General features: G+C 45.6%; 1 protein-coding gene across 1 annotated transcript in view; it reads right to left on the bottom strand.

Moving 5' to 3' along the window:
- Positions 1-26,703, bottom strand: part of UTS2B (urotensin 2B) — a 216,309-nt gene that overhangs the window by 36,413 nt on the left and 153,193 nt on the right. The window contains exon 3 of the mRNA XM_069620325.1: positions 17,584-17,621. Within this exon, the coding sequence (XP_069476426.1) occupies positions 17,584-17,621 (38 nt within the window). The remainder of the gene's footprint in view (positions 1-17,583; positions 17,622-26,703) is intronic.

Below are 26,703 nucleotides of genomic sequence, written 5' to 3'. Positions count from 1 at the left end.
CATTCAGACCGTGCAAGTGCAGAGAGTGCGAGGAGATAGGGGTAAGTGCTAGGTGTATCAAGTGGGAAGTGCTAGGGGGTGAGCAGCTGTCAGTGCCTAGGTGGAGTGGTAACCTCAATAAAAGGTAAGTGCAAGCCTGTGGTAACACAGGCCAGCGGGTGCCAAGGCAAAGTGCTGGGGGCACAGAGGGTATAGGCGATTGGGTGTGTGAGGCCAGGACCCAGGAGGACACATAAGGGCCCTGGTCACCAATCTCTGCAGCTGTGGGGTTTAGCAGAGGAGGGATGAAAGGAAAGAAGAGGTGAAAAGGAAAGCCTTGGGGAGCTCCCGGAATTTAAGGAGATCCGGCTCAAGATGAAAAGGAAGGGGTAGGCTGTCCACAGGAGGGAGCCTGCTGAGGAAGGAGATCGGCCACCAGCTCACTGTTTAGCGAAGCGCTTGATACACAGAGAGCTGGTGCCGGAGGAACGCAGAGATCTGGAGGGAGAGTATTTAGTGAGAGCAAGTTGCAGAGAGCATGGTCCCTGGCCCCTGACAGCCTTGTGGATGATGCAGAGGGATTTTTTTTTTTTTTAATTTATTTATTTACATGTATATACAAAAAAAACAATATCAAAGTACAGAGGAACAACCAGGAATGGAAAGAAAAAAAAAAACGGCTCAATAAAAATCATTGAACATGTTCCAAATCTTTTCATATGAGGACAACTTACATTTCAATCTGTAGATCATTTTTTCTGTTCTAGACAGGCTATGCATTTCTTGAACCCATTCCTCAAATGACGGACGGATCCGACCTTTCCATCCTCGAAGGATCAACCTTTTAGCAACAATAGTAGCTCTGAAAAGCCATTTCTTGAGGGGAGAGCTGACTTCAGCCAACTCGGAATCTTCCCCTAGGATCATTGTCTTAAAGTCTAGGACACACCCTTCACCCAAAATTCGGACACACACATCACAAATGTCTATCCAGAAAGCCCTGACCCTCTCACAGGCCCACAGCATGTGTTCCAATGTTCCCACTTCCTGAGCACAACCCCAACAATCAGTGTTGTCAGTCATACCCCTTCTATGTAACGTTTCTGGACACCAATACACACGGTTCAGGATCTTAATTTGTCTAGACCTTTCGCCCAGATTCAGTGAACATAATGAGACATTTCCGCATATATTCTGCCAGGCCTCAAGATCAATATCAGACCCAATTCGCTCACTCCAGACATCCCGTAAATTGTCATTGTTCCTAAAATACGACATGAAAAGTTTGTATAACCTGCTGGCTAAACCACCCCCCTGTCCATTAGAATCCGTCAGAAAAATAGTCAAGTCAAAGGAATCAGACCAGTCCACCTCACCGATAGACCTCTTGAGTCGTCTATAAGCCGAGTCCGACAAGTCCTCAAAACTCCATCTCTCTCTCAGCTCAGCAGCAGTCAGCCACCGATCATCATTCCCCAAGTCCGAGACCTTTTTAACATTCATTAGGAACCATTCGGGCCAAAAAATTGTCCTGGAGTTATCTCTAATCCTAGGATTCAGCCAGATAGAGGCATTCTTACACTTAAAAGCGTCCCTCCCAATTAAATTCAGGACCTCAATCCAAGAGTTGCGCAAAAAGGACGTGGTTAACAGGCTTCCCCCCGTAATCTTTGTGTTAGTGGTCAACAGCGCTTCCGGGCCCAATGGCCCATATGCATTCGACTCCGCCACCGCCCATCTGTCCAGTTTACCATCCAAAAACGGAACAAAAGAATGAGCAGAAAATGCTAAATGTTAAGCCTTAAAGTTCGGGACTCCTAGACCACCCAAATAAATTGGACGTTGCAATTTCCATAGACTAAGTCTGGGCGGTTTCTTGTCCCATAAAAATTCTTGAATAAGGCGATCTAGATCTTTCCAATAACTACACTTAATTCTCAGTGGAAGCATACTGGTTATAAAGTTAATCTTGGGGGCCAAATTCATTTTTAGGGCATTGACTTTACCCCATAGTGAAAGTTTAAGAAAAGACCACCTTTCCAAAACCAATTTGCAATCTCGTACTACCACACTCATGTTTTCATCAACCATACGGGAGACTGGAACTGTCAACCATACCCCCAAGTAGCGTAAGCGCTTATCACACCAAGAAAACCCTAGCCCCTCAACCAGGGATTTATCACATCCATTGGACAGAGGCAACACTTCTGACTTCAGGTGGTTAACCTTGTATCCAGAACAATCATGAAAATTTGACAAAACCCTCATCAGACATGGCAGGGATATATCCAAACTCTGCAACACCAACAAGAGGTCATCAGCATAAAGCCATGCCTTTTGCGTCACACCCCAACATTCAATGCCCTGTAAATTCGGTTCATTCTTTATGTAAATAGCAAGGGGTTCAATCGCTAAAATGAATAACAGAGGAGAAAAAGGGCAACCCTGCCTCGTGCCCCGCTTCAAACAAAACGGTTCCGACACCACTCCATTAGTCTTAACGTCCGCCGTCGGACTGGCATATAAAAGAGCTACCCAGGAAATAAAATCCTCCCCCAGATTCATCTCCCTCAATACCGAATATAAATAATTCCAATTAACTCTGTCAAAAGCTTTTTCAGCATCTAAGGACAGGATGGCTGCATCACCCACCAATCTGTCCGCCATTTCCATGGTTAATAACAATTTCCTGATATTGCTGGACGTACGCCGACTCTTCATGAAACCAGATTGTTCCTCCCCTATCAAGACCGGCATGAACTGTCCTAAGCGTAAAGCAAGAACCTTGGCCAAGATCTTGTTATCTGTATTGATAAGGCTGATTGGACGATAACTAGCTGGTTGATTGCAATCCTTATCCTTTTTCAAAATGACCGAAATCGACGCATGGCTAGTACTCTTAGGTAACGACCCAACAATTCTGCTCGACACAAACATATCTCTCAGGAGTTCCAAGGCCGAGTTCGGGAGGACCCTGTAAAATTCACATGGAAGGCCATCCGGTCCCAGAGATTTGCCCACATTCAGCCCGGATATTGCGCCTTTAATCTCCTCTATTGTTATCATTTCACCTAGAATATCACGCTCAGCATTCTGGATCTTAGGTAAATTCAAATCACCAAAAAATCTCTCACCCCTACCTGTGATACCAGCCTCATCGCCATACAGATTCTCATAAAAATCGCGGAATATTGAGTTGATTTTAATCGGATCAAAAGTGATTCTACCCTCCTTGTCAAACATAGAAGCTATAGCCGAATCGGAGATCCTTTTTTGCAACCTGTATGCCAGCCACCTGTCACAACGCTCCCCTTTCTCAAAATATGTACACCTAGAGTAGAACAAACTACGTTCGGACCTCATAGACAAAAAATCTTCCATTTCTTTTTTGAGTTTTTTTAAGTCAGCATGTTTCACTGAATCTGACGGATCAAGCATCAGATCACAAGAAATTTCACTAATACGTGAGTCAAGCTCACGCCTCTTACCCTCTTCTCTCTTCCGTTTACCACTAGACAGTCCCAGACACACACCACGCATACAGCACTTAAAGGCCTCCCATGTATTTGCCACACTGATCTCCTCTGACCGATTCTCCCTTACAAAGAAATCAGCTTCGGAAACGATCCGGTCCAAAATATCATCATCTAATAGAATAGAGGTATTCATTTTCCATGAGAAGCTCCTTTTACACTGAAATTTAAGTCTTAATTGCAACACAACAGGGGCATGGTCACTCAATACAATATTACCGATATCAGAAGAAACCCGACTGTCTGAAACAGTCCCACCAGTGAAAAACATGTCCAGTCTAGAAAACACTGCATGTGCACTGGAATAAAAACTGTAATGCCTCGTATCTGGATGCTCAAGACGCCATATGTCATTCAAACTATGTTCCTCTAAAAGCGACCTAAGTGCCCGGTGATGATAATCGCAACGAAGTACACGGCCATTCTGACTCTTATCCATCTTTGGATCAATCACTGTATTAAAATCACCACCCAGCAGAACATTAGAATTATTCAACTCTAAAAGAGTCTGTGCCACCATTCTGAAAAAGGATCCATCATCCACCGTAGGAGCATAGACATTGCAAAGAGTTAATAATTCCCCCTGAATCTCGATCAACAACGCAATCATTCGACCTTCTTTGTCTGCAATTCTGCGTATAACTTTCATAGGCAATTTCTTTCTAAACAAAATGACCACCCCCCTTGATCTTGAAGTAAAGGAAGAGCCAGCAGCTACGCCAACCCATTCCCTTTCCAACCCAGATATCTCATCCTCCAATATGTGAGTCTCCTGTAAGAAACAGATGTCTGCATGCATGTCCTGCAATATTTGAAACACTTTCTTTTTCTTGAGCAGGTTATTGATCCCATTCACATTCCAGGAGATAATACGCAGGTCATCCGAAGTCCCACCTGAGTGGGAAGTCATCATGACACTACGAATATCAAGAAACTCAAAAGTAAAAGAAACACACAAAAAATGAAAAACAATAAGCAAAAAATAAAAAGAACAAACAAGATAGTGAAGTCTATTCAGTCCAACAAGAAAATTGAACAACATTGAGAACCATCCCCAGGACCCCTCCCAATGATGCAATAAAAGACATCTATGTGGTCAGAAAACCCAACCCAGAAGATAACAACATTTAGTAATGAATGAAAAACCTGAACCCCAGTCATCCCCCCAAAAAGAAGAAACCCCACCACCGAGAATCACGTTGAAAACACAGAATAGGTATATCAAACAATCACTACTTCAAAACATACAGTTGAACCCCACCCCACACCAATTGCACCTATCCACAACCTCTAAAGAGCCATGCTAAAACAGTGAGGCTAGACAAGGCAACTTCAAATGTATATACACTGTGGCCATACCATTCATAAATATCTAAACAGAGTCCTGGAACCAGGCTACTCCATCACTATGGTGTAAACAACGAAACATCTGAGGCGGCTAAAAAAAAAAAAAATAAAAAAAAAACCTCAATGGCAACTTCTCAATAAAAGTTAAAAGGTAATGAGTAAAGGCAGATATGGACAACCCCATATAATACATGAAGGATAACACAGAAAAGGGAGTGCCTCCTGGTGGTTAATCTAGCCAAAAATGACCAGAAGTCTGATCCACAGTTCCCTTGATAAACAAGGCTAGGCGAGGGACCGAAGATTGCCGGAATTAAAATAACACTAGCATCCCAACTTCAAGAGCAGTGAAGGCATTCCAATGTGACCGTAGCGGAGGAAAAGGAAGAACTGCATCCTGGGCACCGCTGTAGTCATGGCCATGAAGAACATTATACCATCACATATCCAGTGAGGAGCAGATGACTGCATGCTCATAAGATGAATGCACTGGCTCTGAACCAACTAAACGACCGGGCAGGCAACCTGGCAGTCAAACAGTCCCCCAAAAAGTCCTCCGAAAAAGGCGCTAGATTGCAGTTGGTGGGATGTGAATAGCATATGCCCCAGTAGCGCCGAGCTGCAAGGGAATCCTGTGCAGCCCGGAGCGCCCCCACGGCATCCACAGCCCCCGACACGAGGGAAACAGTCCCGACAGTACCGAGCTCCACATGGGCATCTCATACCTCAAGCGGGAGACAATGATGCTGTTCTCTGTGACCGGGGGCGCCACTGGAGAGTCCGGACACTGCCCTCCAGGGGGAATCCGCCCAGCACCTACCGGGGAAGAAGAAGAGTGCAGTCGAAGCAGGGCCGCATACGCAAGTCCCCGAACCATCCACTCCCGAAGTCGAAGTTGAAGCGAGCGGCATTTCCGTATTCAACTGCCGTGACGACGACGTCTACACGCACACGTCTCACGCAGATGCTGTAAGGTCCTTTCCTCATGTCGCATATCACCGTGAGCCTGGATCCAGAGGCATTCCATCGAATGGCACAGTGCGGGGTTCCACAATAATTTCAAACAATGCAAACTGCCAAAATCTGGCGGCGCCATTAAAAAAAACTGAATATGAAAAAGAACATACTAAAAATAAAAATAAAAATATATACAGACATGGTGGGGCGGGGGGACACTAACAATGTCACTCACTGTTCATGGGAGGCGCTGGAAGGCTCCTCTTGTATGTTTCTAGCCAGTCTAAAGCCAATGCAGGATCAGATGTGTTTCTGTCCCCATCAGGAAACACAACAGTAAGAACATTATTTCTGCTAAGAAAAGCTTTTAAAGTTAGTTGACTAGCCAGTTCTTTAGCACTCTGGAAAGATCTTCTTTTATGTAGGATCTCCTTAGGATAATCAGGATAGACATAAACCAATCTACCGTTGAATAAGGCTTTCCCAACCTGTCTGGCAGCTTTCATCAAACGCTCCTTAGATCTTATATGTAAAAAGGTGACCAAAATATGCCGAGCTCTGTTCCCCAGATGTTTACCAATCCGAAAGATATTATCCATGTCTTCATTCCTGATTGTAGAGCACTGGAAACTGTCTTTAAAAATCTGTAAGACCAGGGATGGCAGATCCTCCTCATCTCCATCTGACTCCTCTACACCAACCAATCTGATGTTTCTTGCTCTGATTCTCATCTCCAAATCCAAGCGTTGTTCCCTTTCAGTCTTCAGGTCAGATTGTAGGTTTTTGTATGCCTGGAAGCTGCCAGCAATCTCAGAGCTCATAGTTGAAGAGGATTTTTCTAGTGCTGTGACTCTGCCATCCAGCTGACCGGTTTTCAGATTGAGCTCAGCCATTGTCAGTTTAATATCACTGACATCCTGGGCCACCTGAAGAATGGTTTTGTAGACATCGCCAAGGCTAGGGGTTTCTTCCTTCTCAGGAACTTGTCTAGATTTCTTGGAGGCTGGGTTTTCTGCTTCCCCAATCTTTTTCTTGGAGCTCATTATAATTTCAATATAAATAGCTTCAGGGAGAGGTCCAGAGCAGTTGAGTTAAGCTGCTACTCCACTGTCAGCCATTCTAGAATCCAAATGATGCAGAGGGATTTGAATTTGATCCTTGCAGCAACCAGGAGCCAGTGTAGAGTTTTTGGCACTGGAGAGATACAGCCACTGGTCTTGAGGCCAAGGATATGTCGTGCAGCCCTATTCTTGATTAGCTGGAGTGGTTGTATGGAGGAAGAGGGTAGATTAAGGAAAGTCTATTGCAGTGTCTAGCCTAGAGAGAACCTGAGCTCTAGAGACATGGAGCTTCTGGGGGAAAGTGAGGAATGGAAGAATTCCTTTGAGGAGGTGGAGTTGAAAGTGGGACATCTTGGCAATGTCATGAATGTAACGGGTGAAGGAGAGAGAGGAGTCAAAGATGACTCCAGGGTTTCTGGCTTCAAATGAAAGAGAAGGAGAAGAGCACATAGAAGATGGCCAGAGTGAGGGAGAGAAAGAAGGAGCAGGAGTCCCAATAGGAAGGATCTCAGTCTTGCTGTCGTTGAAGCAGAGATCATTGGAAGATACACCAGGACTCGATTGTAGATAGACAGTCAGGAATGATAGATGAAGTGAGAAGAGGATCAGAGGGAAGTCTGAAGAAGAGTTGTGTGTTGCCTGCATAACACTGGAAGTTTGGGGAGAAGGTGGAAATGAGATGTGCAAGTGGGGCAAGGTAGTTGTTAGGGAGCCATGGAGAAAGGTTAGAGCCCTGGGTCCCCACAGGTGGAGATGGAGGTGGGTGAGGAGAAAGGGCCCAGTAAGACCTGGGACGGATGGTCGCTAAGGAAGGAGGTCAGCCGGTCCAGTGCCCTCTCCGAGATACCTGCTGGAGAGTTGGAATCAAGAGATGCGAGCAGTTCTTCACGGGTGTTCAGAAGAGCAGTTTCCAGGCCTCTGTTTGCTCAGAATCAAGATTGATGGTCGTGGAGGCAACCAACAAGTTCAGTGTGCTAGATCAGTTGAGAAAAAAACAGCTTCTCTAAGGGTTTCCCAAGGAAGTGTGTGATAGATATGGGGCGGCAGTTCGCAGGACAAGACAGGTCTGCAGAATGTTTTTTCCGGGAAGGGGTGTAAAAGGGAGTGCTTGAGGGAGGAGGGGAAATACCCCCTAGCAAAAGAGTGGTTGCAGAGATCAGCAAGTGCAGGGGCAAGAGAACCAATGTTGTCCTTAATGGCTCTGGAAGAACATGGGGAAACCTGTTTGGACAAAACTTTCATGAAGCGGACAACTCTAGTGACCTCATCAGGTGCGATAGGAGGGAAGGAGGAGAGAGAGGCAGAAGGTGGAAGGGAGGGCATAGGAGGCAGGGGGTGACTGTGGGAAGTGGGGGGGTGGGTGCTCAGGATGTCCTTAGTTTTTGCAGTAAAGTGAGTCGGCAGTGCGTTGCAGAGGGCCTGGGAGGGAAGAGGTGAGGAGGATACCGCAGAAGGGTTGGCTAGTTCCCTGCAGATTTGAAAGAGTTCAGCCTTGTTGTTGGATGCACCGGAGACATGAGCATGGATGTGGGCTCTTTTTTTGGTGTGGATGGAAAGTCTGTATTGCCTTTAGAGCAGGCGACAGGCCAGTTTGTCAGAGGGTGAGCCTGAGCTCTGCTACTTCCGTTCCGCAGCTGTGCAATTGCGTTTCAAGGCTGCAAGTTCAGAGTCATACCAGGTGTTGCACTTAGAGGCATGTTTCAGGTGCACCCACATGACTGGGGCAAGAGTGTCGAGGGCACTGGTAAGAGTGTTTGATGGCTGAATGAGAATTAAGTGTGGCAAGATGCAAGAGGTTTCCACCTTTGAAGGTTTTCTGAGGTGGGGGTACTGGGGCGTGGTACACCAGTCGGTGGCGGGGGGACAGAGAGAGTAGAGGAAGGAGTAGAAGGTGTGAGAAGGAAATTGATGAAGGATGGCAGGCGCTGGTCAAAGAGAAGGAGGTTGGGTTGCGGACCCTGAGCCAAGATAGTGCCAGTGTGATACAGATATCAACAACTTCCTGTGACGTACCACAAAAGATCTCAAGACCTTTCTCTTCTACCAACATTTGCCCATGGGAATAATAACACATTCCTTTGATCGTTGCACAGTGATTTACCTAGACATCTTGGAATACCTTTTAACACTTGCTTCACCCACCCCTCCACTTTTGACCCTTGCTTTGTGATATTGATCAGTGTGCAGCACCTTACAAATCACCAATAAGCCGAGGACTAAAAATGTGGTTCCTCTGTAACGTGGAGTCATCTTCGTGGCCTAACTCTGAGTGCAGCCTCAGTCGGTTCCACGCCTTTTTGGATTCCGTTCCTGGTGTGCCCCACTGCTCAAGCTGGGTGCTGGTACTACACATTTGCTACTCTTCCCAGAGCGAACATCCTTATCTTACTCCCGAGTCTCCTCAGTCAGTCACGTCCCACAGCATCACCTATTGCTCTAGAGCCAGGCCTCTGCTGGCATGCCCTCGCCTCTTTTATTGAATGTATGCTGCCGTCTTTCACATCTGCGCTCTGCGGTCTGAATATCAGCAGAGGTTTTGTAATTATAATTGGTTATTTATAATGCACTTAACACCCAGAGGTTCCTATTCGTGGACCCGGGGATCGAACCTGTGTTGCTCTGCGTCGTCTTGCTTCCAAGGTGAGTGCGTTGCCCCTGAGCTATCCTCCTGAGTGCCGAGGTTACAGAAGAGTTTGAGTGGTGCCGGGAAAGCATCTTCTTGGCACACAAAGCTGAGGGCACACAGTAGATTGGCACATGCTCATTAGGGGCAATGTCCAGCTTTGCACATGATGATAAAGTGAAGGTATAAATCAGAACATTTAAATCATCATTTATATATGAGAAGTCTATCTGACCTGCTAGAAAACATTGGCATATTTTTTACTAATTACGCTGATGACACTCAGTTTATCTTTGAATTGAGTGGAGACTATGGCACCGACAGTGCCAGAATAGCAGAGGTCTACAATGTTATTCGCATCTGGATGCAAAAACATTTGATGTGTCTAAACAACAAAAAGACAGAACTCTTGATTTTCGGGTCTCGCCAGGCAAGATCCAAACTCAGAGCTGAGTACAAAGCCTTCTCTATTAAAGAAGCCATCATTCCTGTAATGCCTCAAGTAAAATCGCTGGGGATGATGGTGGAAGCGTCTGTTGGCTCTGAAGCACAGGTCAATTACCTGCACAAAATAACGTGTACTACCTGCGTCTATTAAGAGTGATAGACCTTTCATAAATGAAGAAAATTCTGTCACTTTTGGACTACGGAAACGCCTTGCTGCTGGGAGCCACCAAGAGAGAGCTGCAAAGCTGTCAAGTAATGCAAAATGACGCAGTCCACCGTGTAAAGAAAATTAAAAGCAGAGAACATATATCAGCAGGTAGAAAGGAGCTTCATTGGCTCAGAATAGATGATAGAGTTAGTTTCAAGGCTATGACGATAGTCCATAGATGCCTCTTTGGTGAGGCTACAAGTTATTTTAAAAAACTATTCTCATTGTATTTTCCCCGGAGATGCTTCAGCAAATGCAGGACTTCTGAATATATCCGGTGCTAAGTTGGTGTCAGGATGGGGCAGATCCTTCCCGGTCCAGGCCACAATAAGGTGGAATAAGTTACCAGCCGCCCTGAGACAAGAGGGTAACTATCTTATTTTCAGGAAAGCACTGAAAACCTTCTAACTCCGATACAATGTCAAATCCCAAAGTGATACTTGCGGTTTCGCTGGGTTAGCAAGATTCTTTGAGGTGCCAACTGTAAATTAAGCTTTACTGGTTTTCCCGCGCCCTGATGCCTGTGGGCTTCTGGCATGTTACAAATATATAGACATAGACATAGACAGTGAGCGAGGTGTTTCCACATGGACAATCAATAGCTTGGCACATGTCTTGAAGAACCTGGCATATTATAATGATAAGACATGCTGGAAATGTTGGTTGGCTTGGCGGGTCAGATGCCAGGAGACCACCCATTACAGCCCGTATTTCAGACAGTGCCGTGCAGGCACTGGGCAGTGCAGAGTCAGCAAACTCCTCCAGGAAACTCCTGAGGCCTACAAGAGACATATATAATGTGAGGGGGCAGCAATACCCCTGGAAGAGAAGTGAGAGCTTGGGACAGAGTAAACTAAGGGAGGCAGAGGGGCCCAACAAGACAAGTGAGAAAGAAATACAAGGGGAACCAAGAAACAAACAAGCCGTGAACCTAGCGGGGAGAAACCCATGTAAGTGGTGGAAATGGATTACGAAGATATCCCGCCACCTGCAACACATGGGAGAGTTGAGCCTTTTTTTGGAACTTGAGACATTACTTATATACCTGAGAGATGTTTGGGACTGTTAAACCAGGGAGAACTGTTTGCTATTAACAAGCCTTGAACCTGAAGCCAGGAGGGATTCCTGGATAGCCTGAGAAAGGTTGGAGTGAACTACTCTGTAGGTAGGACCTACTGCCCCACTTTCTGTTGTGTTTTTCTAAGTGGTGCGTAGTTTCGAGGATAGGATTTGGACAGAGAACCATGTTTGTTATGTTGACTATTGCCGAGCACCTTTAGTATAGTATGTTAGGAAGGGAACTCCCCTTTTAGCAAAAGGGTCAGAAATGCGTTTTCTTTAGGTTAAATAAAAGCCGCTAAGAACAAGTCCTCTTGTTCGAGTCCTTCTTCTGACCGGCCACAGTACTTTTCAAGAAACTCTTAGTAGCCATATTTCATCTGCAAATATTGTCAGCTGAAGAGGGGAGATATGTGGGAAAGGATTTAAAGTGGAGACTGGATTCAAATCTCTATTTAATTCCTAACTTAAATGTGTGATTCTTGGCAAATTAATATATCGTAAGGTGTTGTATCTGTCAACATTGCCAAGACAGATATGGGTTCTGTGTTATGGGGGTATTAGGAGGCAGGGTACTTGGTATGGGTTTAGTGTTGTGTTGGGCTCTAGATATGCAAAGTTGTACATTAAAGTGCACTATTTTGACATATTGTCCAAAGCTTTCTGTATAAACCCCTCTTAGCCTCCTCATAGAGTAGTCAGGCTGGCTTGCTACTATCACTCTGTCCAATACAGGGCCACTTTGGAACAACAAGTCCATGACCTCTTTTAGTTCTCAGTCCACCCCTACCTGCCATACCCCAGGAATCTCCAAATGTTCTCCACTGAAAATAGTTGGGAATCAGGCCCCTCGAGTTTACTCGTGGATGAAGCTGCAACATGTTTAAGGTTTGTGATCATAGAATTAAGTCAAATAACAAAGAGAACGGAAATACGAATATGAGTCATTTCAATGTAGGGGAAGTGAGAATGGACCCAAGTAACTCAATATATGTGATAAATACTAGACGAAGTCAAATGCAAAGCTCAAACACTATATTCAAAAGAAGAATAACCCGTGATCCATTCAAATAATTTTCCTGGCATCATGGTTTATTAATTATCAAGTACCACAGTGGTGTGCACCTCCGGATTTCAATACAGGGATAAAGAGTTCTATAAAGCAAATGGAAACTATTGGAGAACAGAACTAATTAGAAATTGATTTTCTGCAAACAAAATTATATTATGAGCAACGATCGGTGATCCTTATAGACTAATTAGCTACTTTAGAGACTATCACACACCCACACATACAAATGCACAAACACAAACACATATAAATATTTCTTGCTGATTTACATGTTTTGTTGAGCCATATGAAAATAAGATGAGTTGACAAAAGGACATCGGTATTGTAATAATACGATTCTTATATTTGAACACTTGGTTTTTATTGCCATTGCTCTGGCTAGTGGCATGTGTGGGGTGCATCAGGAAACTTCATTTCCACTTAAAAACCTTAGCTGGACTTATTTGTGAATAGTTATTACCTGTGGCAATGTTCTTTATTTATAAGTGTAGGTCATATGTTTGAAAAAGATTACTGCTGAAGAAAGTGGGTGCATTCTTTTTGAAGAAAGTGTTAATTACACGGTGGGCATGGGCAGCGTTATCACGTCTGTGCAGTTATAGGATGTATAAAGCGCGCATTCACCGGAGGTATCTTGGCACAGGGGAAGCAGTACAGTTGGAGAAGCTGATACAGGTCAAAAGAGAAGGGTTTTGAGAGCGCGCCTGAACATAAGGTGATTTGCTATGATTCGAAGGTCACGTCGCAGCGGCCAGAGAAAAAGCACGTCTGCCCGTTTTGGCCAGATTGTAGCGTGGCACCACCAGAAGATAGCTGTCCAGAGAGCAAAGTGTGCGCCTTGGGATATGCGGCGGAAACTTCGCCTGCAGATCTTCTGCCCCAGTCCATGTATAGCATGAAGGACAACACAGAGGGACTGGAATTCGATGCTTTTAGCCACCGGTAGCCAATGAAGGTTATGCTAAATAGGTGTAATGTGCCTACCATACGGAGACCCAGTAGCCACCCGAGCCGCTAGACTCTGCAGTCGCTGGCGGCTTTTGATGAGAAGCAGGAGGTGCCAGATAAAGCGAGTTGCAGTAATCTCTGCAGCGCATTACCAGGGAGGCTACCAGCAGCACATGAAGATGCCTTGGAAGAAAGGGAAGGACTTTCTGCAGTAAATGCCCTCCCTGACAGATGATGCCAACCTGGGAAAAGGTCCCAGCGAGAGAGGCCAGAAAGCAGGGGTCCACAAGGCAGCCATAGACGGAGGTCCAACCACAAGTACCCCCACCTTATCCTCATTCAATTTAAGCTAGTTGGAACTCATCCACCGTCCTACATTGAGATGGCATGTCAGTGTGCAGAAGATTCAGCTGGACCACGATCTGTGGTTGATCTGCATGTGAGCAGCACCTGAAGCCGTGGGAGTGGATGAGACCAACCAGAAGCTGCGTACACATATTTAAGAGAATAGGGGACAAGGCTGAGCCCCGCGGAACACCGCAAGGAAGAGAAACAGATGCCGAGCGAAATGGAGCAAGAGATGGTATGTGTGCTCTTTCTGACATGTTAGGACCGAGCCAGAGAGGTCAGCTAAGGTGAGGCGATGCAGCAGGATGGAATGGTCACCTCTCTCAAAAGCCGCCGAAAGATCTAATAACACCAGCGTCCCCACTCCCCCATGATCAGAAAGCCAGGGGTCCCCTCCAAGCAACACTTATCATTTCCGACACATAATGGGAAAAAGTGTTAAGACTGGTGAAATCTCCGTAACACCTTTTTTGCAATGCATTTTAGAAAAAGTGTAAGTTCCTCCGGCTATTATCAACCCCGGGAAGGGGTTGCAGTGGATTTGTGTGGAAGCTGCTCTCGGCTTGATGCATCAGAAGTGTGAACATGTAAGTTATTCTGGCTTCCAGGCATGTGTTGTCTGCAGGTGGAGTGTTGGGGAAAGGCAGAAATGGAAGCCAGTTCCAGACCGCAGCTCTGCATGCAAAACAAAGACCCCCCCCTCCCCGACGCCGGGATCTCTAATATAGATGCTGAAAGAGGTCTTACACTTTAACTCATCAATGGACGAGTGTGAGCTCTGAATGTGCTCATTTGAGATTCCTTACCACAGCTCTCAACCTAAAGAAGATTGACTTTTTGGTGGGCGAGAGCCCATCGGATTGCATGGGCGGTTTAGGGGCTTGGGGGGTGAGTGAACAGGTTCTATGCCACGCGACACCCCGCCACACGGTATTAGGTAATAATATCCCTACATATATGATCGCCACATAGAATGTTGCCGGGAAAAGGTTGTGGAGGCATTATATAGGTGACCATATATATAGGCACAGGGGGAGCGGGGGTTGCGGGGCTGTCCCCCACTCACCTTGAAGAAAAAAAAGGATTTGGGGGGTTGCGGGGGTGTCCCCTGCATGTTCCATCTAATAATGTCCCTGCAAAAAACTGCAATTTTTCCGCGATTATTTTGCATGGCGTTATTTTTGAGGGCACGTTATTACATGGAACCGCCAAAGGTGTGTGAGTTAAGAGGTCTGCATTAGCATTATGTTGATATCTCTTCCCTGGCTGTACGTGCTTGCCATATGCAGAGGACATCTCTGTGAGGGGACATGCCATGTCTGCTACATTCTGCTGGATGGTTGGTGCCATCTTTGTGAGGGGAAGAGGCATGTCTGGTATTTTATGCTGGACACTAGGCGCCATCTTGTGAGGAGAAGTAGTCTGTCTGAAATGTTATGCTGCATATGAGGTGCCATCTTTGTGAAGGGAAAACGCATGTCTGAAACGTTATGCTGGTTGCTAGGCGCCATCTTTGTGAGGGTACATACCATGTCTGGTACTTCATGCTGGATGCTAGGCGCCATCTTTGTGAGGGTACATACCATGGCTGGTACTTCATGCTGGATGCTAGGCGCCATTTTTGTGAGGGTACATATCATGTCTGGTACTTTATTCTGGATTCCAGGTGCCACCTTTCTTAGGGGAAACGGCATGTCTGGTACATTATGCTGGATACTAGGCGCCATCTTTGTGAGGGGAAGGAGCATGTCTGGAACATGTATAGCGCACCAAAGTCTAGGGCATCGAGGCACTTACTTAAGAAATTGGGTACAATCGTAGTTCGCAGTGGTGAAAAGTTACAAACATTACAAAGAATGCATTGGTTTTCTGTTACATACATTGCTAACTTAGGTCGCGCAAGTTACTGTCATAATGGCTTGCATGTTCAATGTTTTGTTGTGGACATTGCTAGCGTGGGTGGCATACAATGGATCCATGTGTTGTAGAGGTAATAAGGGCATACATTAGGGTAACTTTGGCATACATTAGGCGGAAGTCCTGTTGGAAGACTGTGGAAGTAGGTACTGGGTGAAGGACGAGAGGTGGAGATGGGGCAGGTAGGAGATACATTCTAGACGTTTTGGGCAAAGAGACAGATTTTGAGCCTTTTGCAGAAGGGGCAGAGAGATGGGTCGGATCTTAATGCCAACAGCAAGGCGCTCCATTGTTTAGCCGCAATCACGGGGAAGCTGCAGCCTCTGGCTTTTTGTTGTATGAATCTAGGGATACTGGATACTAGGTGCTATCTTAATGACGATACACTGGACTCCCACAGGACTCACACAGGACTCACTGGCCGGATAGTCCTGTAAGTGAATGCACCGAACTGTCATCGGATACGTTTTAAAAGAACAACCTTTGTAATTCATTTTCGGATGAAACCAATTAAAGGGACAAGTTGCTGTCGTGTCTTTTGCAGAGTTTTAGAATGGCTTTATCTTTGCAATGTGTACTCTACGGGCAACGTGTGATGTACACGAACGGCCAGCATCACTCACTAAAGAAAAAGAGGACACGTGTCTCATATCTTCACGCGTGCCTTCAGGTGGACAATGATGACACCAGTAGCACCTCAGCAGCGCTGCCGGAAGAGCCAGGGACGCGACGATACGAGCACATTGTGGCAACACTGGAGACTGTTATCCAAATGCCATGTGCCCCCAGTGAGTACTCATGGCTGCCTCCAGGAACTGCCAAGTGCCAGTGAAGTGGGCGGAGCAGGACTGATGGGAAGGGGGGAGGATGTCATAAGCACTACAGCAAAAGCACCAGGATGAGAGAGAGAGAGAGAGAGAGAGAGAGAATGAGAGGGAGAGGGAGAGAATGAGAGAGAGAGAGAATGAGAGGAAGAGGGAGAGAGAGAGGATGAGAGGGAGAGGGAGAGAATGAGAGAGAGAGAGAGAGAGAGAGAGAGAGAGAGAGGAAGAAAGAGAGAGAGAACGAGAGAGGGAGAGAGAGAGAATGGGAGAGAGAAAATGAGAGGGAGAGAATGAGAGAGAGAGGGAGAGAGAGAGAATGAGAGAGAGAGAGAGAGAGAGAGAGAGAGAATGAGAGGGAGAGGGAGAGAATGAGAGAGAGAGAGAATGAGAGGGAGAGGGAGAGAGAGAGGATGAGAGGGAGAGGGAGAGAATGAGAGAGAGAGAGAGAGAGAGAGAGAGAGAGAGAGAGAGAGGAAAGAGAGAGAGAACGAGAGAGGGAGAGAGAGAGAATGGGAGAGAAAATGAGAGGGAGAGAATGAGAGAGAGAGGGAGAGAGAGAGAATGAGAGAGAGAGAGAGAGAATGAGAGGGAGAGGGAGAGAATGAGAGAGAGAGAGATAGATAGAGAGAGAGAGAGAGAGAGAGAATGAGAGGGAGAGAATGAGAGAAAGAGAGAGAATGAGAGCGAGAGGGAGAGAATGAGAGGGAGAGGGAGAGAATGAGAGAGAGAGAGAGAGAGAGAGAGAGAGAATGAGAGGGAGAGAGAGAGAATGAGAGGGAGAGGGAGAGAATGAGAGGGAGAGGGAGGGAATGAGAGAGAGAGAGAGAAAGAGAGAGAATGAGAGGGAGAGGGAGAGAATGAGAGGGAGAGAATGAGAGGGAGAGAGAGAGAGATAGAGAAAGAGAGAGAGAGAGAGAGAGAGAGAGAGAGAGAGAGAGAGAGAGAGAGAGGGAGAGAGAATCGAATTGGTTTGAGGGGGCATTCATGGGGAGTTCTCCCCATTTCTTACTGCCATGTGTTGGACATTCACAAGGTGGCGCCATCCAATCACCCACATCAATAAGAGCCTGTGCAGTGCATGCATCCTCAGACAGTGCGTGCATGCAAGGAGTGCAGTGAGTGGAGCTGAGGTCATGTTGGGACTTCGCACCTCTTCCAAGGCACCCTGGCAGTAGTTGCAGTTGACAAGGCACTTTTGTCATTTTTGGGGGCACGTTTATCAACATACAATAAAGTGGAAAAGAGGTTCATAACTCCTACCTGGTCGAGTTCCTCCAGTTTGTTGGCCAATTCCAATTCTGCAAGAGAATGAAAGAGTTAAGGAAGAATGCCACTGGCCTCACTGTGTTTCCATATATTGAGGGGTGAATCTGATCCGAAATGTGAATTGCTGCTTCACAGAGGTAAAGACACACCAGGGAGACAGGGAGACTTATGGGAGGGGCGTGAGCATTTGTCTTGATTGACAGTGGATGCAGAAGTCATTGCATGTGTAAGTTATAAGTGAGATTGCAGAGCAGTGCAACCAGTTATGCAAACCACAAAGCTTGGTGAAAATACACTGTTAATAACAACATCAGGAAAAGCAGTAAAAGACATGATATTATTACGTTATCGAAATGTTAAAAAAAAAAAATGACGTTAACAGGGAGACAATTGCAAATTAGTAGAGCTCCTCCATAAAATTCACATTATTTGGTGGCATTAGGGAGTGTCCAAAATTAGCCAATTTCACTTTTATTCATTTTGGGAAATCGTGCAAAAGGCTGCAGTCCATCGACATCACAAGACGGGGAAGGGGCGGGAGGGGGGACTGGAAATCCTTAAAGACCAGCTGAAATCAAGCTATTGGAGTGGGAGGTCCTTACCCTGGAAATATATACTCAGCAAAAAATGAGGAAAGTTCTAAAGAGGGGCGCCTTCTTGTCTGGAAGGTGATAGGCCAGGTGAACCTCGGATCCCTGCCAGGGTTGCCATAGAGGTGGGACTAACTCTGGAGACCACCTGTTCCTTTGCATTATCAAATGATGCGCGCTACGGTATTAGTAAGCTGGCAGGAGAGATGCGTTTCTTAAGCCGGTATGGGAAGACAGCAACGTGGGGTACGCCACCCCATCACCTGTCTCATTTCTAGTAATAAAGATCTCATTGTTCGCTTTTTAAGCAGTTCTGCAAATCTACTGACTGAAATGATCTCTTTTTTTGGTAGGACGAGATCAGATAGGTTTTACCTCTGATGGCCGCCTGACCACCCCGACACATTACCTGATTGAATCCCCAGAAATAGGCAAAACCCTAGAAAGGGTGGCCCATGTATCCTGTGTGGATGGTTTTACATCGGAAGGTATTTCCACCCCAGCTCATCAGATCCTTTAAGGGGTCTACGAGGGCGGCCGTGTCAATGTTATATTGACAGGTCAAGTAGTTGCGAGGTGGCGGCTAAGAGAGGAACAGCACAGGGTGCCCACGCTCTCCCATGCCCTATGTCTTAAAAATATAACGCAGGCGCTGCTCATCTGGTACAAGGCTGCAGCGCGTGGGTGTATGCTCTTCGATGCCGCTTAGGTACATCTCTATGAGGACGACATTAGTCCTTTTCCGGAGTCTATTGAAGAGGATATAAAAGGTGGGTTGGAAGAATTTGGACATTTCTCTGGTTTGGCAGGCTAGCGGATCAACCATGCCAATTCGGAAGTCATCTTGATTAATACTGCAACATCCTGCTTACATACTAAATATTAAGGCTACTGCTAATATGACCGGAAAAGATATCTAGTATTCGTGGTGCCCGATCAAATAAATCAGGCATTGCTCAAGGTGAATTTTAAACCAGTATTTGAGTGGTTCTTTAAGTTGCTCCGTACCTGGAAAAAGAAGCTGCTCTCAATTGGGGGGGGGGCAAGTAAATCTAGTAAAACTTATTATTATCCGTGAATGGTTTTATTAAAGCAATACCTTGTATTTTCAAGAAACATTCTTTGAAGAAACTGAAGTGTCTCATTGTTGCATCTGGTTGGGCTGGTAAGGAAATCGCTTCAGCCAATGGAAACTGACCAGGGAGTTGCAGCAAGTGACAAGAGCAGAACCCATTTTCGAGAATTATTATTGGTCAGCTGCTTCATGCTATTTTTGGCAATGATTTGATCAAAATTAGAGGGACCCCGAGGAAGTGGAATTCAGTGTTTCCATGAACACAAACTTCATGTAAACATATGCAAATATAAGAATCATTATCATTATCTCGACTCTTTTAGATTTTTCTACTCTGCCAAACAAATTGTTTTGAGGTTGTAAATATGAACATTTTGTCCTGAGACCCTTCCAGGTACATTGCTGGCTTGGCTGGTATGTTTTATATGAGTGGCCAGGGCTGGGAAGAAGCAGGCAGTGATAGCAAAGGTTGTGCCATAAGGAGGGGGTTGCAAAGTCTCCTGATATAGAAGAGGTATCCGACATCTTCAGGGAAATTTGTTTTTTAGATATCGCAGCAGAGCGCCTCTTTATAGAGGAATCTGTGGACAGATACTAATACACTGAGACACATCATCGCCTTAACATATGCTTTTCCTGGGTCTAAAAGGGGCTGAGCATTGCTGGCATGGTGATAAACATAGCACGGGAAATATTGACCTCACATTGTATGTGCAGAGTTCGGTTGCGATGGATTATTGTCTTGTTGGAGACACTCCATTCCCACTGGTCTGAATTTAAGACAGTTTAATTACTTGCCTCGACGATGACCGTACTGAACTCTTAGAAACAGTCTTGAATGTGCCTAGTGCTGATCATTACTGCTGGAGATGTAGACAACAATTTGATGCAGAGGAGCATATCTTTTTGGACTATCACAAACAAATTGTTCTTCTCTTTGGTATCCGGACAGATGTAAAATTCGGAGGTTCTGGGCAGTGAATATCTCAATGAATGCGTCTATTGCAACGCTTGCAGAAACCTCCCGAAAGGTAAACATGGAAATTGGGGAAGAGGCAGTGTTCTGAGGGTTAATTGGTGGTCACAATTTAATGATGTCCAAATGGAAATGTGCTCAGTCGCCACCCGTAATTGAGTGGAGGAGTAAGCTGACTCAGGTCGGAGAAGAACATTTTAAACATATGACTATCTTAGTCAAAAGGTTTTGAAAATATGGGGGAACTACTTGGCTTCCTTGGAACGAGTGATTGCATTGAATTTAGCAAACTTTCTTTTATTGGATTAGAGACAAACTGTGGACTTTGTTCATTCCTCCTGAATTGTAATTATCAATTGATGTCAAGTGCATGATGTAAATGATTGGGTTTTTATTGTATTCTGAGCCATGTAACTAAACACAAAATACATTTTGAGAGGACGCTCTTAGAGTTTCGAGTTTAGAGTTTCGGCCCCTCTCTTAGGATGAAGCTGGCATGCATTTCCAACACCTCAACTAGATAGGTCTCTTTGGCTGACAATAGTCTCCTCAAAATGAACCTCCCTTAAACCCTGACATAGTTGTGAGTTTCCGACTGGAGAAATAACAGAGCGGGTGCTACTCAGCAGAAAAGTGACTATCAAGGCCTTCTGCTTGAGTCTTGATTTTGCAGTGAAGACTGCAGCTGTAGAGCTCAATATGGCTCTTTGATGTGTTTGACTCTGCCCCGATGTTCGTGGAACTGGAATGGCAGCAAAGGTCAGTCGGTTCTCTGGGAAAAGATCCCCACGAAAAAGGCAGTCTAACAAAAAAGTCGCTGATTTGTGGGGACATTTTCACATAGAGCTTGCGGGGTACACCACCGCGACCCCCGAACCACTTATACCATTGAAGGGGAGCCGGGGACACCCCCGCAACCCCGCTCCCCTTGAACAGCAGTAAATATGTCGCCATACAAATGCTCAGCACGGCCTCTTCTGGGCGAACCTTTGTATGGCGCCATTGTCAATGGATACGGGTCAGTCAGAAAATCACATCTATTTTTCTGCAAACAAGTCATATGCCACACCATCCTACTCCACCTTCCTGACCACTGAGGCTCTGTGAGCGCTCTCTCGCAGTAGCGGTCTCTTGAGGTCACCCCATCTCCCCGTGGCCTCATTAGATGGTACCCACAACCTACAGACACTTCTCTAAAGAGTGGGTCTGCCCAGGAGCCGGCATGGATGCAGGGCCATGAGAATATCGGGTGGGGGGAAAGGGGGCAAGCAACTCACTGTTACCAGGATTTCTAGTCAGTGGCTTTCCTGGATCAAACCATCTTATCCTAAAGTGGTTTAGTTCCATGTCGGTAAGACTGCCACTCCTAAAATCACAATGGTTTCATTGGATGGGAAGTAGGTTGGGACCGCCGAGATCTGTCTGGAGAAGAGCCATCAAGGTTCTTTCAGGGCGGTCCCCTGGTGGGCGCAGCTGTGGTTGGTCTCAGTGCGATTCTATATTGAACATATTCGATTTCAAGGGGGGGGGTGGGGGGGATTACTTCAGGGAATCCTACTGCGATGATACTATCCATTAATCCCCAGTACCACTAACATATCTTTTGACAGTTCATTTTTAAGTAAGTTTGAGTATTATTAACATCCAAGACAGAAGTGGTTGGGATATTTAAAGAGCCAGCCAGGGAAAGGGGGGAATAAAGGGGAACAAACCGGAAAAGAAACGAAATGGAAACTTTCCGCTGATAATACAAAACCTTCCCTGACATTGCTTTAATTGTTTGAGTGTTGTTTTCAATTCTAAGTGCTTTTTTCCCCCTAATCAAGCCACAAACATGAAATCTTGCAGCCAGGCACCTGCCTGTGGTTTCCGCAGAGACTTCGGTACAGCCGCCACAGCCTTAGCCGCTTCCCGTGCCTTGTGAATGCCCTACACAGGACGTGCGCCATTCTCTGCACCACAACAATGCTAACACAATCCCGTTCTGATGGGAGCGACCTCCCCCAACTCTACCTGCACCCCGACTTCGTGTCCCACAGGCATGTGTGCACCTTTTTTCTTTCCTAGCATCTTCTGATATCTGCCTGTAGACCCAACGATGCCCCCCTTCACCCACAATATCTCTGTTGATATTCGATAAAGATGCCAGTGCACCCGGAAACAGCAGCCTCTATAAGGGGCGTGATTGCTTCTGCTTTATCAAAAGATGTAACATGCTGCAGAGAAAAGACGTTGCGAACAGTCGATGCGACAACATGTTTCTTGGCCACCACGTCTTGGCTCTGCCAGACATTGCAATTTAGAGATGTCCAAACTGTAATGCAGCATGGTGGCCCAGCTTTACAGATGATAGCGCCTCGATAATTGCTGCCGAGTCTTCATCCATAACATTGATCATAAATCATCAGCTAAAAAAATGAAATAATTCACACAGAGGTAGAGATTCCTACCCCGCCTGCCTTAGATGCAACCAACCCGAAAGACTGTATTTTCTTTTATGTATTTGATATGTACAAAGCGCCTATATAACAAATGGTGTTTCAAGGCACTACACGACCTGCTGGGGGTGAAGCCCAGAACCTCACAAGTCCTAGTGACCAGAAGGAGAGGGACAAACATCAGGCTTTTGGGGAAATCAAGTCCAGGAGGGTGATAATTAGCTGTTTGGGGGGCTTGCGAGGATAACCTGAGTCTGAAAAGCACCTGATGTGTAGAATTGGAGGTCCTGCTGGTAACAGGTTTGGGTAGCTTCTAAGACAAGAAGAAAGAATAGGTTGTTGTTGGTAGGGTTATATTGCATTCAGCGCGCTAGGTGCTACTTGGGGAAAGGGACTTGGGACCCAGCAGAGTGCATGCTGCTTGAGGAAAGATCAATGGGAGTGGTCCTCGTTCTCTTCCATCACAGCTACGGAAATGAACAGACTGTTAGCCTCCATGAACCCTACCACCTGTTCTTTAAATTTAATACCACCCAAAAGGATCCTACAACATAGAGACATATTTGAACCGTTTCTAACACAATTTGTCAATGCCTCTTTTCGAGATCAAGAAGTCCCATTAGACCTTAAGAAGGTGACCATTCCACCCATTCCTAAGAAAATGAACAAGGATCCTACGGATCCAAGCAACCTTCGTCTGATTACAAACAGTCAGTTTCTTAGAAAAATATTGGACATGGTCTCCACATTCCTACTACAGGCGCCTGTAGAAAACAACAACAAATTGCATTACAGACAGTCGGGCTTTCGTCCATCATATAGCACCGAGACTGCTCTTCTTGACTTACAGAACCACATGTTAGAGATTACTGATTGTGGTAAAGCTGGGATGTTGATCCTATTGGATCTATCGGCAGCATTCGATCTCATCAATCATAAGAGACACACTAGAGTATTTGGAACAACAAGGGGGTTGCTCAGAGAAGGCAACCAATTGGATGAAATCATTCTTGTCCAATCGAATCTCTAAAATACAATGGGGCGCTGCCTCCTCTCCAGCCTCTCAAATAAAATATGGAGTCCCTCAAGGTGCATCTGTATCACCACTCCTTTTCAACCTCTACGTGCGTGCCCTATGTGTATTACTAGATAGACTTGGAGTCTTCTTTACGAACTACGCCGATGATACGCAACTGGTCATCAAGCTTAGTGCAATCATCAGCAAGACTCTCTAACTCTTGAAAACATCTATGTGGCTATTGAACAGAGGATGTCATCAAACTAGCTTTGCCTTAACAGCAATAAAACCGAGCTTCTCATTTTTGGCTCACCCCAGACGAGGGCCAAATTATACCCAGTATATTCGCAATTGATGCTGCAGGGGTAACAAGATCAAAATGCAATTGAAGGTGAAAACCCTGTGGGTATTTCTAGAGGCTTCATTGAACTCACACTCCCATGTTCAAAACTTCCCCAAATCTTGTAATTACCATCTGAGTCTTCTGCGTACCATACGTCCCTTCATTAACAACAAGAATGCGTTAAAAATTGCCTGGGCCACGGTATTATCAAGATTAGTTTACTGCAACATCTTACTATGTGGATCTACAAAGCCTAACATAAAGACATGCCAATTTATTCAAAACCATGCTATCCGCATCGCTGTGACTATATCTAGGAAATCCCACATCTCTAATACCAGGAGAGACATACACTGGTTACCGGTACAACACCGTATCACTTTCAAAATGGGATCTCTAATCCACCGTTCTCTTTACAGAAAAGCACCAAAATACCTAGAAAACACGATCATTCTGTATGGTCCGGTCAGAGATCTACGATCTTCAGACCTGAACATGCTACAAGGAATCAGAACCAAAAGAACCAGAGGTCTAGGTAGATCTTTTCGGACAAGGGCCCTTGTTTTCTGGAATTCTCTTCCAACATCCATTAGAGGGGTCTCTAATTGGAATGGCTTCTGAAATGCCTTAAAGACATATCTCTTCTGCAAAATGGTAGTTCAATCGTCCACTCAGTCACGCAATATGACTGGGATCCATTGTCCTGTCATTTTGTTTGTCTCTTTGTGTCAATGTCACCACCCTGATGCCTGCAGGCTCCGGCACTATAAAAATAAATACATTAAATAAATAAAAGACCCAGAACTCTAGATTCTACTAGAGGAAGGAACATTTGGACTCAGACAATAGATGCTACTTGACAAAGGCATGAAGAAAGAACGTTGGGGCCAGGACACCCAGTTCTACTTTCAGATTCATGAGACTAGGTGCTACATGTTGAAGAAACGTTGGGCCTCAGAACTCTTGAACTTCGGAACTCAGGAAAATAGGTGCTATTTGAGGAAGGAACTTTGTAATTCAGGACACTAGGACCCATTTCAGGAAGGATATTCGGGACTCGGCACAAGGTGATACTTTAGGAAGGATATTTGTGACTGAGGGCACTGGGTGCTACTTGAGGAAGAAACTTTGTGACTCAGGAGACTATTTTATACTTGAGGAAAGAACATTGGGTCAGGGGCTACTTGAGGAAGGGACTCAGGACCCCACATACCATTTGAAGTGGGAGCTCTGGGACTCAGGGCAATAGGTGATATTTGAGAAAGGAGGTTTAGCACTCAGGACACAGAGTGCTGCTTGAGGAAGGACTTTTGGGACTCAGGGCCCTGGGTGCTACTTGATGGTGCCACCAGACCAAAAAAAGGCACGATTTTTCAAGCTTCAGTGGTGAGATCACAGGAAAGAAAGTTGGCCGCTATGACAGTGCCAAGATAATAACCCAATACTGGGAGAGTTTCTTTCTCGGGAACAATAGGAAGGGAAGAAAACATTTCAAGATGAAAGAAGAGGCAACTGCAGAGAAGAGGCGTTCACCGGTCAGTGTAAAGTGAGCAGAGATGTATGATCCCCAGGGGCTCCTTAGCGTGTCACAGGTGAAGTTAGAGAATGAGACCCATGGGTGCAATGTGGGCACCCCTGCTCCTCTCACTTGCAACACGGGTGCTCTTTTGAGTCTGTCCTTTCTGTTGAGCCGCTGTCTCTAGACCCCACTGGAGATACTGGTGTCTTTTTGCGATGCCCACGTCCCTCCCTGCACCACAGAGGAACGTGAAAGAACTGATGGGCATGCATTCTGTGGCACACTGACCTTTGCCAGGAGTGTCATCTACAGGAAACAAGTATCCACTTCTTTGGAATTTGGAATGTATGTATCAATTAGTTTGACACTTATTGTATTGTCTTTTTAACCCCTTCAATGAATTCCAACATGGTGGAAGTCTGGGAGATGGCAGATCTAGTGGAATATTATGGTTCAGGTTCATAAGATGTCATTTCCTGTTATCTGCTCAGTGGCCTACAAGGCATGAGATGTCAGCCCACCCGCCCCTGCAAAGGTGCACTTGAATTTGAATTTTAGAATTATGAGACACTTGTAAACGCGCACACAACGAACCAAATGGTATCCTGGCGCAGATGGAACAAAACAATAAGGCTCAGAAGGCCAGGAGGACCAACTGGGGAGTGGCAAAGTCAGCAAAAAAGGACTGGACCCTGCTGCCCACCTTCTCTGACCTATGTGGTGAACCAGAAGAAGGACTCGGGTAATTAGAGGTCATATTTTAGGAGTTGTATTCAAATAAAAGATTCAAAACGCCTAACTAGTCCTATCTCCATGAGGGAAGTTCCCCATCTAGCCAAATCAAAGCCAAGGCTGCACGTTAAAGTCCAAAATAAAGCGCATCAGTCCAAATCCCATCCAACTGACTGGCACTAGAAATCCAGAAAAGACCTACCTAGAAAGGAAAAGGGGAGGCTTTGTACAAAAGCCTTGGCAGGGCCTCTGCCTGGCCCATCTTATGCTTGACTTGTTCTCAGTCTTCCTTGTCACACAGCAGGGTATTATTGCCAGTCTTAGTTATGGGTTTCAGTCTCTCCTTTTAACAAGGGAAACTGTCTCTTGGTGTGAACATTTCCATTCCTCTAGGATTCCTTGTAAATAAAAACACTTCCACCT

The sequence above is a fragment of the Ambystoma mexicanum genome, chromosome 10, assembly GCF_040938575.1.
Source record: "Ambystoma mexicanum isolate Mex_15411 chromosome 10, UKY_AmexF1_1, whole genome shotgun sequence".
In the NCBI taxonomy this organism is placed as follows: Eukaryota; Metazoa; Chordata; class Amphibia; order Caudata; family Ambystomatidae; genus Ambystoma; species Ambystoma mexicanum.
This window is presented reverse-complemented; position numbering and strand designations above follow the sequence as displayed.